This window comes from Brassica napus, chromosome C1, assembly GCF_020379485.1.
Source record: "Brassica napus cultivar Da-Ae chromosome C1, Da-Ae, whole genome shotgun sequence".
Taxonomy (NCBI): Eukaryota; Viridiplantae; Streptophyta; class Magnoliopsida; order Brassicales; family Brassicaceae; genus Brassica; species Brassica napus.
The window spans coordinates 3347402-3364142 of NC_063444.1; the positions used below are offsets into that span (position 1 = coordinate 3347402).

General features: G+C 37.4%; 2 protein-coding genes and 1 pseudogene across 4 annotated transcripts; 2 read left to right on the forward strand and 1 right to left on the reverse strand.

The window, feature by feature from the left end:
• The first annotated feature begins 109 nt into the window (after nucleotides 1-109).
• Nucleotides 110-4265, forward strand: LOC106374216 (annotated as a pseudogene).
• A 65-nt stretch (nucleotides 4266-4330) lies between these two features.
• On the reverse strand, nucleotides 4331-7393 carry LOC106375337 (serine/threonine-protein kinase AFC3). Of its 3 annotated transcripts, none has more exons than XM_013815217.3 (12): nucleotides 7094-7393; nucleotides 6821-6938; nucleotides 6601-6627; nucleotides 6351-6504; nucleotides 6197-6245; nucleotides 5851-5965; nucleotides 5653-5723; nucleotides 5328-5475; nucleotides 5175-5239; nucleotides 4983-5080; nucleotides 4778-4883; nucleotides 4331-4685 (listed from the first exon to the last, which is right to left on the reverse strand). In XM_013815217.3, exons 1-12 carry the CDS (start codon nucleotides 7181-7183, stop codon nucleotides 4548-4550), a joined length of 1179 nt encoding a protein of 392 aa, XP_013670671.2. In that variant the 5' UTR covers nucleotides 7184-7393; the 3' UTR covers nucleotides 4331-4547. The 3 variants fall into 3 exon arrangements, with proteins under 3 accessions (XP_013670671.2, XP_013670670.2, XP_022550231.2); XM_013815216.3 differs by having other exon boundaries at nucleotides 5632-5723; nucleotides 7094-7390; XM_022694510.2 differs by lacking the exon at nucleotides 7094-7393 and having other exon boundaries at nucleotides 5632-5723; nucleotides 6580-6627.
• Nucleotides 7394-9082: 1689 nt separating this feature from the next.
• Nucleotides 9083-16556, forward strand: LOC106411515 (potassium channel KAT3). The gene is made up of 13 exons (XM_048745210.1): nucleotides 9083-9898; nucleotides 10034-10249; nucleotides 12808-12969; nucleotides 13069-13126; nucleotides 13258-13575; nucleotides 13840-14079; nucleotides 14160-14258; nucleotides 14342-14374; nucleotides 14479-14664; nucleotides 14760-14837; nucleotides 15027-15105; nucleotides 15209-15340; nucleotides 16294-16556. Exons 1-13 carry the CDS (start codon nucleotides 9648-9650, stop codon nucleotides 16395-16397), a joined length of 1956 nt encoding a protein of 651 aa, XP_048601167.1. The 5' UTR covers nucleotides 9083-9647; the 3' UTR covers nucleotides 16398-16556.
• Nucleotides 16557-16741: the final 185 nt, after the last annotated feature.

Below are 16741 nucleotides of genomic sequence, written 5' to 3' on the forward strand. Positions count from 1 at the left end.
AAGCTTCAAATAATCAGAAGCGTCAATATCAACCATCTTCCTTTCACATGGCTTATTATTGGCTCGGCCGTAACACACACTTCTAATCACTCTCTGCGTCCCTTACGAGATGGTGACTTCTCTGTTCCCTGTTCCTGGATTCTCACGTGAAGCTAACTTAACCGTCCAACGGTTCGTCTGGCCGGCGTTGCTAGCCTTGATGGTCATATGGTTTAGTGCCAAGCTCACTCGTGATCTCATCATTTACATGCATTCACCAAGTGGAATTCGATAACCGTTACAAAGTGGGAGAGAGGTTGATCGATTTCACTAAAGATCTCTGAGTATCAAAAGACCAAAAACCAAAGGTGTTCGTATATATAATATTGTTTTCTACATTACGTTAGATATATGTAGTTTCAAGATGTTATTATGGAAGGAAAATCTTTAGACGGTGATTAGTAGTTAACACGTAGTCAAATTTAGTGGGTCCCAGTCAACGAACGTCCAAATCAAAGCTCGTGGGAAACTAGAAAAGTCTGTTTTAATTACTGTGACTATTAAAGGTTGAATTTTACAGTTTTAAGGTGGTAAAGCAGAGTTGAAACTGACTTTTTACCAGAAACAAACAAAGAACGGACTCTGGCTCACTTTTTAATTTAATTTAAAATATATTTGCTTTTTAAGCTTTAGCATGAAGAAGTTAGTAGTGACTAGAGAGTGAACCGAGTGACGAGAGAGAGAGAGAGGCGAGAATATGGACGTTTTTTCCGGCGGAGAACGAAGACGGTGGCTACGATCGAGCTCTTCCGGCAGTCGAAACTGACAAAAGAGACGACGGAGGAGATTTGTGCCGGATTTGCCGATCACCGGAAGGACCAGACGATCCGTTGAGGTATCCGTGTGCGTGTAGAGGATCCATCAAGTACGTTCACCAGGAGTGTCTCCGTCTCTGGCTCAACCGCCGCGGATACAAGCAGTGCGAGGTTTCTTCCCTCTTTCTCTCATCTTCCCGATACTCTGTTTCGAGTTTTTCTCTTTCATTGCGACGAAATAGGGTTTTAGGCTTTAATTTCGTCATCGCGACGGAAAATCTACGTTTCGTCTTCCTTTTAACGCAGGTGTGTGGGCGTAGCTACTCGTTCGTCCCTGTTTACTCTGAGAACGCACCGGAGAGGCTCCCATGCCGTGAGTTTGTCAGAGGACTGTCGCTGAGGACACTACGCGTCGCTGCTTACGTCTTCGTGTTTCTCTTCAACGCCTTTTGCTTTTCTTTGCATCCATGGGGACGAAGTACTGCGATTGATAACCAGAGAGTTTTCAGAGTTTCTGAGAAATTTGCTTTGCTCTTCGCTGGCTTCTTGTACGATGGCTTGATTGCGTATCTTATGACCGCGATAGCGATTCTAAAGCTTATGGCTGAAGATATCTTACGGATTCACTGTGAGATCCATGGAGAAAACGAACCAAGACGTGGAGGAGGAGGAGGAGTTGGTGGCATGATTTTCTCACAAGGCGTGGATTCTTCCACTTCATTATGGTTGAACCTCGTGAAGCATGGACTCGTCTTCGAAACCCACAGCTTAATGAATTTGGAGCAGTCAGGAGGTTTCTTTTCCTTCTTGATGACAATGCATTTGCTGTAAGTCCCCTGTTTCTACACATTTCTTCTTATTTGGAAATGTTTTATTAGGGTTACGAGTTTTGTTTTAATCTCTGCAGGTTCTTGCCATCAGCTTCTATGTCTCATTCTTCTTCCTTCTTCTTCCATTTATGATGGGGAGACTTGTCATCGCAATCCTACTTCTTTCGGGAGACTCACTTGCCCAAGAACCAGTCGTTATTGGATATTTGACTGTGCTATCATTTTCCTCCGTTTTTCTTGTAGACTCAGTTCAAGCCTTAGCCAAGAGAATATCACTGGGATTTCTCATGGTAGCAGTGGCACTCTCATACGGCTTATGGATTCTTTCAGCAAAACTGTGGAAAAATCTATATGCGGTTAAGGATGGTTTCGTCTTGTTTTTGAAATTTGGTGTTATGCCTTTGGTAATTGGCTGCTGGTTAGATTTTTGCATACTCCCTATATTTGGAACTGCAGTTTCTCGGAGGCTTGAGCTTGTTTCAGACTGTCCCTTAGTGATGATCTTACATTGGGCTTTCGGACAACTTTGCTTGCTATTGGTTTTCAATTCCATGGAGCTTATCCAGATGGTATCCCGGTTTAGTTTTACTTTCATTCGTACAGGACCTTATTTTTTGATGAGATTTTTAAAAGGTATTCTTTTCTTTTTGACAGATCTTGCAGAAACGACCCTTTTGGTTTCTACTAGATGTTACTGATCCCAACTACAAGATCACTAAACTGTACCTAGGCCAATTTCTCTTTGCGTTGGCTTTCCATGCATCATTGATGGTGATTTTGGTTCACATGCCAATAATGACTATCTCTTTCATCAGCCCCTCTTTTTTCCCACTCCAGTTCTGGTAAGATCCTCTTTGCCTATGCTTACCTTGTATCATCTCTAACGTCATGCTACTTCGATATTTTTTTCTTTAAACGCATTAATATGATGCAGGATCTGTGAAGAAAGGATTATGTTTCTCTCAATGGCTGCTGACGTATTGTTAGTGAGAATAGGAGCTATGGAGTGGTTAGACGAGCTTATTAAGACAGCAATGGAACCCATAGTTCACAAGTGGATAATTACTGTCAGTTCCTGGCTCCAGTTGAGCGACTTCTTTCTCGAAAACCATGCAAACCAGAAAGTGAGACCGTTGTTGCAACAAGAGCTGGAGGCTCGTGATAGTTGGTCTATACTGAGTCCTATAGCTGAAGGCTCTCTAGTCAGATTCTATGAATCTCAGAACGATGCCACTTCTGAAGAAGATACTGACGACAGGTAACAGATATAGAGAGCTTTTTTATTAAAGAAAAACTTAATTGTTCATGCTCTAATAAGCTGTAGATGCAGGTTTATAACACTGAGGATCGGATTGATGTTTGTTCTAGCAGCTTTGAGCCTGTTTCTCATTAGTACAATCTCCATGGCGTTGCCAATTCTGGTGGGAAGGACTTTCTTCCACTGTATCTATTTCATCATGATAAATTTCAGACTCAGAAACGACGGTTTGTAACTTTCATCATCTTGCTTCATACGGCTTCCTTGCAAATGACAGTTTCATGTTATACTCTAATTAATGATGAAGTGTCTCATTTCAAAATCTTGTCATTTTAGATGTTTATGGATTCTGGATTGGATGCTATATCCTGCGAGTAAGCTATGTCGGGACTTGCTTCATATTTAATCTTATCATGAATAGAAGAACTGATTTACTTCTCAACCTTGTTCTGCTGTGGATACGGAACACCTTACTGCTCTCCATCTGGGTAAGCAAACTCAAAACTTCATCTTCCTTTCAACATTATTGAAAAAAGCTTTTGGTTGACTTCCAAAATTTGATGAACAGGTCTCCTTCATACCAATGTTGCTTGGTCTCCTTATCGATCTTATGATCATCATCCCATCACAGGTGCCTCTAAAAGAACCACCGGTTTACTTATTTCTCCGAGATTGGTTGATCGGCTTAGTTGTCCTTCACATCTGGACCTATCTAGTAAGTACTACATCTTAAAGGTTTTTTGGTTTTCACGCTTTCTTGGTTGACAAGTAATATCTAGATTCTCTTTCTTTTATTACAGACAATGTTCACGCGTGTCAACTGTTTCGCAACTGTGGCATGTCGGGAGAAGCTTGATAGAATCAAAAGTGTCGGAATCAACAGGCTTCCATGGACGTGGCTGCTTGGAAACGTCATGTGTCCGATCATAAACACTCTTCTAACCACTCTAGCGTTCCCTTTCTGGGTGGCCAACTCTCTATTCCCATTGCTTCAATTTTCTGGTGCAGTCGACCAGGCCGTGCAGAGGCTCATATGGCCGGTGTTATTAGCCATCATCATCCTAGGGCTCGCAGCCAAGCTCACCCTCGATCTGTTCCTTTACATTCACCGTCTGGAATACGATGATCGGTATATGGTAGGAGACAGAGTGGCTGACTTCATCGAAGATCAGGAGTATGGAATCAAACTCAGGACTATGTGACACTGGACGTATGTTGCATAGACAACTAGTTTTTCTAGACTTTCTCAGACTCTCATGAATCTTGTTACTCACATTTAATCCTCTTTAGCGATGATCAGTTTAGAAACACCAGTTCGATTTTGCGGGTACAACACAAACATGACAACTCTTTGAAAATTGTGAAGATATTTTCGTTTTGGTAGTCCGCTTTGTTTTGTTTTCAAGTTTGGTCTGGCAATTTACGTACAAAGTCGAGAAGTTTCAAAATGTGGTCAAAGTTTTTTTTAACTCTCAACAACACACAATGTAATTACAACAGAGATTATTCTGTAGCCAAACTTGAAACCTGAATACTCTTGTATGGTGCTATTGAGACGAGGGTGTTTAGAATCTAACAAAAACTTGATACAAAGAAAAATTCTACAGTTTATGGTGCACATTGCTATTCAGACGGACACTTCGCCTCCTCTGTTTTTGCTTCTTCTCAACCTGCGCTCTTAAAGAAAGGATGGTCAAGAGCATCGTTTGCTGTGAGACGCTCGGATGGATTATACTGCAGTAAACCATACAACAGGTCTGCAAATCCAGATCTTGTGTTGTCTACATGCCTTGCTACCATCTCCTGCAAGTTCATGAGCATTTTCTAGTTCAGATTACAATGTCATAAAAGAAAGACATGTCAATAGACACTAAAACATAATAACGGTGCACAACCTTCAGACGATCGAGTCTTTTTACAGCTCTAATACTCTCCCTAGAGTTGGCCCCTTCAGGCCAATTCAGCCTACCTCCTCTCCTAAAATATTTCTCAGCACCCCGGCTGCAAAAAGCATAATGACACAAACATGCAACAAGCCATGAGCATTTATATCTCTCTGAAGTTTCTTGTACACAAAAATGAGGAAGTAGAAAAATTAACCAGGCTTTCCGGGTCATATGTTCAGGCAGAGGTCCCAATGCCCTCTCCATCATCGCTAGGTGTTCAAGGTTATCATGCGTCTGAAAGAGAGCCTCACCCTAATGTACAGTTTTGAATTGTTGACAATAGTAAGCAAAACGACTGAAAACAAGGAGATACGTATTCACTATACAACAAAATGAGAGAATTTACCGTGCATAGTTCAAATAGTATACAACCTATGCTCCATAAGTCACACTGATAACTCCATCCTAGACCTGCAATGATATGTTCATTTGTAGGTAAGTGTCAGCTATGAAATCCTCAACAAGTATGTATTGTTGCGCACAGAATTGATTTACCAACCTAAAATGACCTCAGGGGACCTGTAATGCCTTGTTTGGACAACAGAGTGATGAATCCGGTTATCACAAACAGTACTGCCAAAATCAATCACTTTAATGGCGCTTGACTTTGGTAAACACCTGAAATGCGTCTCATTTGAACCACTCCTCTGTTTATCAAAATCAAACACCAAACTGTCAAAAGTGCGACTCTAACAAAAGAAAATTTCTACAAAATACTAGCTTATTAACTACTTACATAAATCAAACTTTTTTTTTTTGGTTTCAAACCAAGCACAACCTTAATCTAATTATATTCTAGATACCTTATTGTCAGGAAGCTTTACATTTTCTGAAGATACCAACAGAATGTTCTCGGGCTTGAGGTCGGTGTGAACTAACTGTAACTCGTGCATATCTGTAAACAAGAAAGAAAATAAAAAGATGTTAAGAACAGAGAGGCATTAGGTTGGACAACAGCTACCGAACTTAGAAAAGGAAATGAAAATGCTATTAAAAACAGCTGAAAGGAACAATTCACAGACATGCTACAGATTCCAAAAGCTGGTATCCAAAATCACGGACAAGAGCCAGAGGAAATGCGGAGTATTTATTTCTCTTTAGAAAGTCAAACAAACTTGGCCCAAGCTTCTCGAACACCTGGTAACACCATTACAATTCATTCAAAGGAAGGTTCTGTTTAGTTCCCAAACTTCATCGACAAAAACAATATGAAATATCTACACATGGAACTGGATTTTTTTTTAAATCAGGAAACAAATAAAAGAAAGCTAGCCAGAGAAATTAAGAGGTCACTGAACATAGAACCAATAATACCTAGAGATGCATTTCAGTGCGGGAAGAAATCAATAAAAAAACTGGAATACTTACAATGCAAATATGATTACGGTAATCAAACCAGTCCTTCATCTGTACACATCTGCAAAGACAAAGCAGAGATGAAGAAACTGAGCATGATATACACCTCTACAGAAGACCATGTCACTCTTTGCAATCAGCTAAAAGAAGATTCATATGAAAATACCGTTTGCGGCCTTTGTCAGTCTTAACAAGCTTCTGAAGAACATCAATTTCGATCATAGCTGCATCCCTGTATTTCTTGATGCTTCGGATAATCTTTATAGCCACATATTCTTTAGTTTCACGATCCCAACATTCCAAAACCCGACCAAATGTGCCTACAACACCAGCAACGACACTGAAATGGCGCGATTTTTGATTCACATAAACATTTTTTTTTATCTCGAACACACCATGCCACTTGACAAGCTAACCTTCACCCATCTTGCTTAGTATCTTATCTGTCCAGAAAACACACACACATTGGAGTGAGTAAAAGCTAAAACAATAAACAATGTTCATAAAAGCCAAACCTAACAAAGATCATCACTGATCCAATACTGCCACAACAAGGAATACTAATAAACAATGCACATATCACATAGAAAGTTAGCAACTTTATCAATCAAAAACTCATCAAAAAAAGCAACTCACATCTAGGAGTGAGATTCTCTCTCAAACTGAAACTGTAATGGCCATCGCGATCATCCTCCCTTAGTGGTGGTGACAACAAAACCCTCCCATCGCTTCCATGTCTCTGAGACCTTTTAGCCTATCCACACATAAACAAACAAAGAAGAAATTATTAGAATTGTGAGAGCTTGAATCTTTCTCTCCACGTTCAAAGGAATGTTAAAACCTAATTTCTAAATGTGAAAGCTTTAATTTGAATTTAAAAAAATTAGGATGAAGAAGAAGAAGACGAACGTCAGGTTCAGCTGGGGCCTCGTCCCAGGTCATACGCGGCCGTTTTCGAACTCGTTCCTTATCCATCTTCTCGAATTCGTTCACCATCATCACCGACGCGGAATATAATCGATCACCGAGACATCAAAAATAGATTCCGATGCTAATCTGCAACTAAAGGGAGAGAAAACTCGATAACATGTAGAAACTGTAAATGGCTAAGCACAAGGCGGCGGCGGCGAATCGACGAAAGGGGAGAATGACGATGATGAATGCAAGGGGGACTAGGGTTTCGGATTAACAGCCTTACAGTTACAGGTACAACCCGTACAAGATATTTGGTTTGTGTTAACCAATATTTAACCGGCCAATCCCTTCGGTTTCGAATGGCGAAATCAACCAATTTTCATAAGACTCACCCGGACCGGGTCTAAAGATTTTCGGATCTGCAAATTTAGCCCCGTAGTTACGGGACGTTATAATATCGGCCCAGGCCCACTATGGAGAAATTAAGGGGATGTATTCAATTTAACATTTTGATGTGATTTGATTTTTAATGGGGTTTTAGATTATTTCAATAAATTGCAGAGATTTAAGTGATTTTTGTTAAACTGCTCTAAAATACCACCTAAAACTATGAGATTTGGGTTTTAATTTTTTTAACTAAGAAATCCTATCCAAACACCCTAAAATCATCTGAAAACTTTAAAACTCCACAACTTAAAATATTTTCAATAACAGTGGATTTCAGAGTATTATAAGAAATGTCAAATTCAATAACAGTGGATTTTAAATGAGTTTTTAAAATTCATGTTTCAATAACAGTGGATTTGTCATTTTAATACAAATCACCTGAAACTCTCAGTTGAATACATTCCCCTAAGCTTGACGTCCGTTTCAAGGCATATGCCGCATCTATTAATTCAACAAACACATCACTGTGGCTCTAGGTAACAATTAAAAAAATATAAGGAATACAAAGAAAATGAATGAAAGAAATAAAAGAAGAGAAAAATGTATTCTTCTCCTAATTTGATTAGAAATAAATGTAGTATATAAATAGTGGCCAAGGAACGGCGAGAAATAATGCATTCTCTAATGTTTCTAAAAAAATTATCATTTACGAAGAATAATTTTTTTTTATCATTCTCTACTATTTCTTTTTTTTGTAGAAAAATAAAGAACAAAGTTAATCCTTGTTAAATATGGGATGGAACAACTATTCTTTTTCATTCCTGTAATTTTATTTTTCTACATTCATTTTTTATTTATTCCACTTGTTTTCAGAATGGTCACCAGTCGGAAATATAGTCTATTATTCTTTAAATTTTAAAGAATGTCAGGGAACCATATAGAACAAATATTCCTTGTTTTTTTTTGAACAACAAAAATAAATATTCTCTGTAAATGATATAAATTATATAGAACGATAAAGAATTCACTATTGTCACTCACTCCTTTGGTCGACATTTATATTGATTGCCTTTTCTTCTCACTCGGCATCGAACATTGAACACAACATCTCTAGTCGTCCGTGACACCTTTTTTAAGCATCCGTGACACTTTCATTCATATATCTGAGTCTTAGTTTTGTCCTATATATAGAAACACGACAAATCGATTTATAAAAGCATGATTAATGAGGATTTTTAGACTATAGCTATTAGTGTAATATAAGACACGTCTCTTATCTTTTAACTAAGAAACAGTAAAAAACTTTTTCTAAATAAAAGATATAAAAACGTCTTTTACCAAAAAAGTGGCAAATCATGCTCAAAGAATGGATCTCCATGAGCTCGAATGATCAAACATGACAATCATCATTGACAACTACATATATAAACTACATGCATTGATGCACATTCAACACTTCAGAAGTTTATTTATATGTAAATATGTGTTCTTACTTATGTTCTTTCCGTTTATTGTGTCAGTTAAAAACAAAAAATGTACTAAAACATAGTACTATAGTGTATCTTAATTTATTAATGTATTTATTATCGTTGGCATTGTTCTCAACATTACGATTCCTGTCAGGTGTCATCGATGATAAAAACAAAAAACAAATACGTCCAGATTTGACTTTGAGAATATCAATACTTCAGCTCTACTACTTAAATAACATTTTCGTACAAAAAAGAACCTTATCCTCTAGTTGTATTTTGTAGATCTCGATTATATCATTACACTGGTTGTCATATTGAATACACACACAGAGACGTGAATACAAGTCAAAAGTCTCAATGAGCTCTTCGGGAAAACAAAGGGTATAACTGGAGTGGGTACATTTAGCATGCAACCCAAGAAACTAGCACGTATGCGTATTACAGAATAAAATCATGTTATTACTAACTTGATTAGGGAAACACACATGTTGTAGACTTGTAGTGACAGTATATAATTTGATTAGAAAAACAATTTTTCCCACAAATTATTACGAAAAAAAGTTAATAAAGTCAACGAAACTCGCTCACCACCTTTTCATAATTTAAATAAGGATAAAAAAACAAACGGTAATATAAATGACAAGAGAGGCAACCAAGCCTGAAGGAGAGAAAAGAAGAAGGAAACAAGTATGTCTGCGACGACTTCAGAGGCGAGATCGCCGTTACCTCTGCTGTCTAGAGGAGGAAGGGCTTCGACGGCGCCGTTAGGAACGACGGAAGAGAGATCGCCGTTATCGTTACTATTCAGAAGAAGGTCAAGCAAAGATGTGAAGAACATAACGTCGGTTTCAAGCAGTCTCTTGCCTGCGTTTGGGACAGTCGTCGATAAAAATCCTTCTTCCAAACCTTTCATCGTTCTTCCTTATGATCGTCGTTACAGGTTTTTTACAATATTTTCACTATAGTTATTTCTCAAAAAAAAAAATATTTTCACTATAGTATGAAGAATATATCATTTCTAACATTAAAACCTTATTATAAAACAAAGAAAATGAAAATATATATTTATTGGTAGGTTGTGGGAATTGTATCTGGTGATCTTGGTGGGGTACTCGGCGTGGGCATCTATCTTTGAGTTGGCTTTCGAGAAAGCTGCTGATGGAGCTTTTCTGACCATTGATCTCGTCGTTGACTTTTTCTTCGCCGTCGATATCGTCCTCACGTTTTTTGTTGCCTACTTAGATACTTCTACTTACCTCATCGTCGACGACTACAACCTCATCGCCAGACGGTAAATAAATCAATAATAGTAATACCTAGGTTATTTCACAGTATATTAATATATATTTTTGTCATTTAAATCTCATAAAGATTAAATCATATGTTTGATCGTTAGTATGATTTTTCCAAAAAATTGTTTCTAAGGGCATGGTTATTGTTTTTTTTTTCTTTGTCATCTATCCATCTAAACTAGATCAAGTGGAGAGTAGATGAGTCGATTCTCCGAGAAGTATCTCCATCTACCCGGGTCTGATCTATATGAGAGAAAATATAACCTTTGATCCTTGCCTCCTTTGCTAACGCGTCTGCTCGGCCATTCCGACTCCGAGGAATATGAGATAGACTCACATCCTCGAAGTCCTCCTGTAGCCTCTGGAACGCCTCGATCTCTGTCGTGAAGGCTGGCCAATCCATCGGGTTTGTAGTCATTTCCACTAAGTCCGAGCAGTCCGTCTCAAATCGTACCGAGGTAATCCTTCTGTCTCTCATACAAGAGGCTGTCCAAAGTAAGCCTTCCATCTCAGCGTGCAAAGATGAGAGGCTCCTGTGACACGTCCGTAATCCAAAAAATCCTGAGCCCATTTGATCCTTAAGACTCCACCCTAAGCCACTGACGCTGCCATTATTGATCTATGATGCATCAATTTGGCAGGTAGGGATTTGGGGCATCCAAGGGGGCACAGTCTCAACCTCCGAAGCATGGGGAACGTCTTGATCCTCATTTGCTTCCTCCTGCTCGTTGGCTTTTCTCCAACATTCTGCCTCAAGAGTCGCGTGTCGTAGAGTGTCGATTGGGGATACGTCTTTCCCATTGAAGAGTTTGTCGTTCCTCGCCTTCCAGATGTACCAACAGATCCATGGGAAGGTATCGAATTGTGGTCTCAGCGGAGCCACTTCTTTTCTCTTCCAAAACAGGAAGTTCATGTTTTGATATATGGATGTACTCGGGAAGTAACCCGGAAGGGACGGATAGTCCGATAAAGCTCAAACCTGAAGGGCTGGAGGACATTCAAAAAGAAGATGATTAATCGACTCCACTGGCCCAACACATCTAGGACAACTCCTATCGGTGCCCAGGTGTCTATACATGAGCCTCTCTGCCGTCGCCACACATCCCGTGATAGCCTGCCACAAAAAATGTTTCATCTTGCTCGGGGCCTTTATCTTCCACACATGGCTCTGTAGGCCTGTGATACTTGGTTCTATAACGTCTTCATGTGAAAGACTCAACTTGATCGATCGGAGAAGGTCATAACCGGTTTTAACAGAATACACCCCTGATTTTGTGTGATTCCAAACATATCCATCCGGAGAACGAGAGCGAGAAGGTTTTAGCCCAAGTATCAAAGGAATATCATCTGGGTGGAAGAACTCCCGTAAAAGTTGTGTATCTCACTCCTTGGTATCATTCCTAATAAAGGACTGAACAAGAAGTTGGGGTAGTCTGTATACAATGTGGTCAGCAGGTCTAGGTGGTCGAGCCACTTTATCTGGAACCCAAGGCTCACTCCAAACCCTCGTGTCTCGATCCGTACCAATTGTTTTCCGTAGACCCGATATGAGTAGAGGTTTTGCCGCTATAATACTACGCCATCCATATGATGGTGAGTATGTACGCCGATCTTCTAATGGAGAGGTGTGATTGTAGTATCTCCGTTTTAAAACACGTGCTAGTAAGGAGTTTGGATAATGAATTAGTCTCCACAATTGTTTTGCAAGAAGAGCTATATTGAAGTCATGAAGATCTCGAAAGCCTAGTCCCCCCGAATCTTTAGGGGTACAGATCTCGTCCCATGCTATCCAATGTAGGCCTCTGCTGTTCTGTTTATAGCTCCACCAAAAATTAGACGTCGTACTCTTTAATTTATCAGTAATGCCTTGTGGGAACAAGTAACACGACATCACAAATGTCGGCGCTGCTTGAGCCACAAATTTGACTTGAACTTCTTTTCTTCCTTTAGAAAGGAGTCTCGATGGCCAAGTGTTGACTCGCCCATTGAATCGATCTTGTACAAATGAGAACACTTTCATCTTCGAGCCACTGATTTGTTCCGGTAATCCAAGATACATCCCCATACCGCCTTCTGAAGAGAAACCTAAGACATTTTTAATATCTTGCTTCCGAGAATACTCGACTCGGTTTCCAAAAAACATCGATGATTTGGACGTATTTAGTCGTTGTCCTGATGCCTTCCCATATTGGTAGTCCCAACATTGGTCTTTAGTGTTTTTGGTGTGGGGCCCACCACATTTTTCTAAGAACTTTGCTCAAATGTTCCTAATTAAGAAACGTCCCAAGGGTTGTCCCTAACTGTTTGCGGGCCCCACTGACACGTGGCGGTCCACAATTGGTTCATCATTTTTTTATTAAATAAAAAAAAAAAAAAAATTAAGGACCAAAAAATGTCCCAGCCATAATCATGCCCTAAAGACTACCTAGTTATAACTTACATGGAAAAATAAGTAGCTTCATTATATACTCACGTCCTGGTTATGATTTATTTGACGTGAGTATATTAATATAGTTAAGGGTTGAGATTAATATGGAATATGTGAAGCCATTGTCAGGTACTTGAAGAGCTTGGCTTTTGTGATGGACGTAGTATCAACGTTACCGATTCAGTTCATTTATAAAACTGTCACCGGAAATAGCGGACGAGGCCAAGCTTTTGGCTTCCTTAATTTGCTCCGCCTCTGGCGTCTCCGTCGTGTTGCCGAACTCTTTAAAAGGTGTATATAGTTTTTAGACACATGTATATGTTTTGGACATTATAATACACATATTCTTCATAAGTCATCATATAAATGTATCTCTTTTTCTTGTTACAGGCTAGAGAAAGACACACTTTTCAACTACTTCGTGATCAGAGTCATTAAGCTTCTTTGCGTAAGTTCCACGTGACATGTGATCCACATACACTTGTTATAAGTCGATACCGGCATATATGCAGATTGGTTACTAGCTAGTCTCGAACTTGGTTGGCTTTTTATCCATCTTTTTTCATAATTTATTTTTAGGTAACGATATTTTGGGTACACATTGGGGGTTGCATTTTATTCTGGATAGCCTACCATTATCCAAGCCCTGTAGATACATGGATAGGATCACAAGTTGAGGATTTCAAGGACAGAAGCATATGGCTAGGGTACACTTACTCAATGTACTGGTCCATTGTCACACTCACCACCGTGGGTTATGGCGATTTGCATGCGGTTAATACACGTGAGAAGACGTTCAACATGTTCTACATGCTTTTCAACATTGGTCTCACCGCTTATATCATCGGTAACATGACCAATCTTGTTGTCCATGGCGCTCTTCGTACATTCACCATGGTACGTTCTTTCATTACAATCATCACTTCTTTCATTGCATGGTTTCTTTCACTAAAACCAAATGGCTATAGTTACTCTAAGAACAAAGCCGTATCTGAGATTTAAGAAAGCATAAACATTTTGAGATTAATCTTATTAAATAAAAAATTCAACAATTTGGAGATCATGCGACTTATATATAATAGCTCCAACGAAGACTAATGGTTTCATCCGGATGTAACCAAAACCGGCCACGCTTAACAAATTATTCATGTTGTTGGACAGAGAAGTGCATTCAATCATATATTGCGGTACACAAGCAAGAACAAGTTACCGGATATGATGAGGGATCAGATGCTTGCACATATGCAGCTCAAGTTCAAGACTGCTGAGTTAAAACAAGAAGAGGTTCTCCAAGACTTACCTAAGGCCATAAGATCAAGCATTAACGAGCATTTATTCCGCTCGGTCATAGAGAATGCTTATCTTTTTAAAGGATTACCTGATGGCCTCATCGTTCAGATGGTGATCCATCAACAAGTCCATTTTATTTTTGTTCCTTGTTAAAGAAGGCATTAACTAATTGTTCCTGTTTGTTTTTGTAGGTTTCTAACATAAAAGCAGAGTATTTTCCGCCTAAAATGGAGATGATATTACAAAATGAGATTCCAACGGATTTCTACATACTTGTATCTGGAGGAGTGGTATGTTATCTATGTCATATACATTCTCAAAATATATATAACTTGACTTCAGTTGATAAATATAATTTATTTTGAAATCACAGGAGATAATTAGATCCAAGGGTGCAAGTGAACAGGTAAAACTCTAAACCATTACTTTTTAGTTAAAATTAAAACACATTTATTTACACTCAACATTGATATAGAGAATTAAGAATTGATTTTATAAATGGCGATGAAGGTATTGGCGAAGTTAGGTCCAGGGGATATGGCAGGAGAGATTGGAGTTTTCTTCAACATTCCTCAGCCTTTCACTGTGAGGACAAGGAGGCTTTCTCAAATTATTCGAATAGGTCATCATAGGTTCAAAGAAATGGTTCAATCTGATATCGAAGACTCCAAAATGATCATCACAAATTTCATGACTGCAAGTTCATCAAACTCTTTAGTAACCTTAAACAGTTAAACACATTCAGCAACTAGTGCTTATATTATAAAACTGATAATGTTTCCTTTTTGTAGTATCTCAAGGATTTAAATGATGACTTGAAGAAAGAAATCCCATTTCTTAGAGATTTATTAGCTAATGCAGATACTCAGGTACACTTTTCTCAAGGTTACTCCACAATTATCTTTATGGCTAACCAGAAGGTGTTTGGACTTAAATTAGTCTACATTTGACATAGATATCGGTTTAAGGACCATTGATTTTGTTATAACAAATGCATAGTGCTCACGTAACGATTATCAATTGGTTTTGAGATGAATTCATATATTTTTTTGTGAAAGGAAACGGTTCATACAGAGGAAGCACCACAAAGTAACAATGAGGAGATAGTTATGGTGTCGAGAGATGAAAATGAAAAGAGTAAGAAGACAACTTTGTAGATTTGGAATTACAGTTTTTCGCTTTTTCATTTTTAATTATGTATGTTAGATCATCATCATCCTTCATGGACATTTGAATGCAGAAGAAGAACATAAAAGAGAAGGAGCTCCCATAAGAGTGATAATCCATGGACATCCTCCTAATCAAGATAACAACAACAATGGTAGACTTGTCATGTTACCTGATTCTATCCAACTTCTATTCGACTTAGCTGGTCAGTTTCACTCTTTCACTACTTATTTTTGTTTTCATTTATTTTTATAAAAATATTTTATTTTCAATTCTAAATTGGTATATATTATATTATATATGTGTCTATCGATTTTTAAAACATAATAAGTTTACGGTATATTTTTTCACTGAATAAATTGTTTCAAACATTCATGTATTTGTATCTTCTTCAATATATATATTTTTGGATTATTATATCATTATTAAAATCGTAACTATATATATAAAGATTAGTAAAATATTGTTTTACTGTCATATTCAAAGATATTGTAACATTTCACAAATTTAGAAAGTTTTTAAAAAATTAAACTTTTCGCTTCATAGATTTATATTATCGAGTAAATAATTAAACATTTAGTTTTTGTTTAATTTTTAAAATTAACTATATAGTTTAAAAATTGTTTTCATTGGTTTAAGGTAGTAAAGATTAATCATTGTTAGATAATATAATTTTTGTTATTTAAAAAAATCTTTATAATTTCAAAAGTTTAACATCGACGAATATTTAAATATTTAACATATGGAGGTATAGTATTACAACATTAAATTATATATATTTAATTTATACTATCTATAAATCCAATAGATCATCTATTGTTTAAATCTAATTATTGATAGCCCGATAAAAATATCTGGTAGATCAAAAATTTAAATGATAAAATTAGAGATTAAATGTAACAAGATTTTTTATGAATAAGTCTATTAGGTCTATTTTTTAAAAAATCACACATAAATCAAAGCTGTGAATTCTATTTTAACGTATAAAATATTTTTAAAATATACTTATTTGGAGATTATAAAAAGCGACCGTCCGTCCGGTTATGCTTTCCATATTATAATCATTTACTTTTATCAATATGTGTAGATGTATATTAAACACAACACTGCAATTGTTGGATTGTGATTATTAAATTTGTATTAACTTTAATGGTGCAGAGAAGAAGTTCGGGAGACGAGGAAGCACGATTGTGATGGCAGATGGTGCACATGTTGAACAGCTTGATGCTCTCCGGGAAAACGATAATTTATATATTTTCTAACTAATATAAATAACAAATATATTACAATTTTCACTTCCCACATACATCTCGAAAGTTAATATATGTGTCCGTCTTTCATATATAAAAAGAAGCAAATTAAGATTGTATATGTTCAGTTCAATTATCAAAATCTATTATACGATGAACTTTATTCTTTTCTTTTGGTTTGAGGTCTTGAACTCTAATTATTTCAAATTTCAGATTGCATCTGTATGCAACAAAGTTCATATGATCATTACTTATTTTAACTATAGTTTTGTTTTGAATTTTGAAAATCGCTATATACAAAATTATTTATTGACTTATGTGTCCTTTCCTTTGGTCTATGTATTATCTTTCTTGTG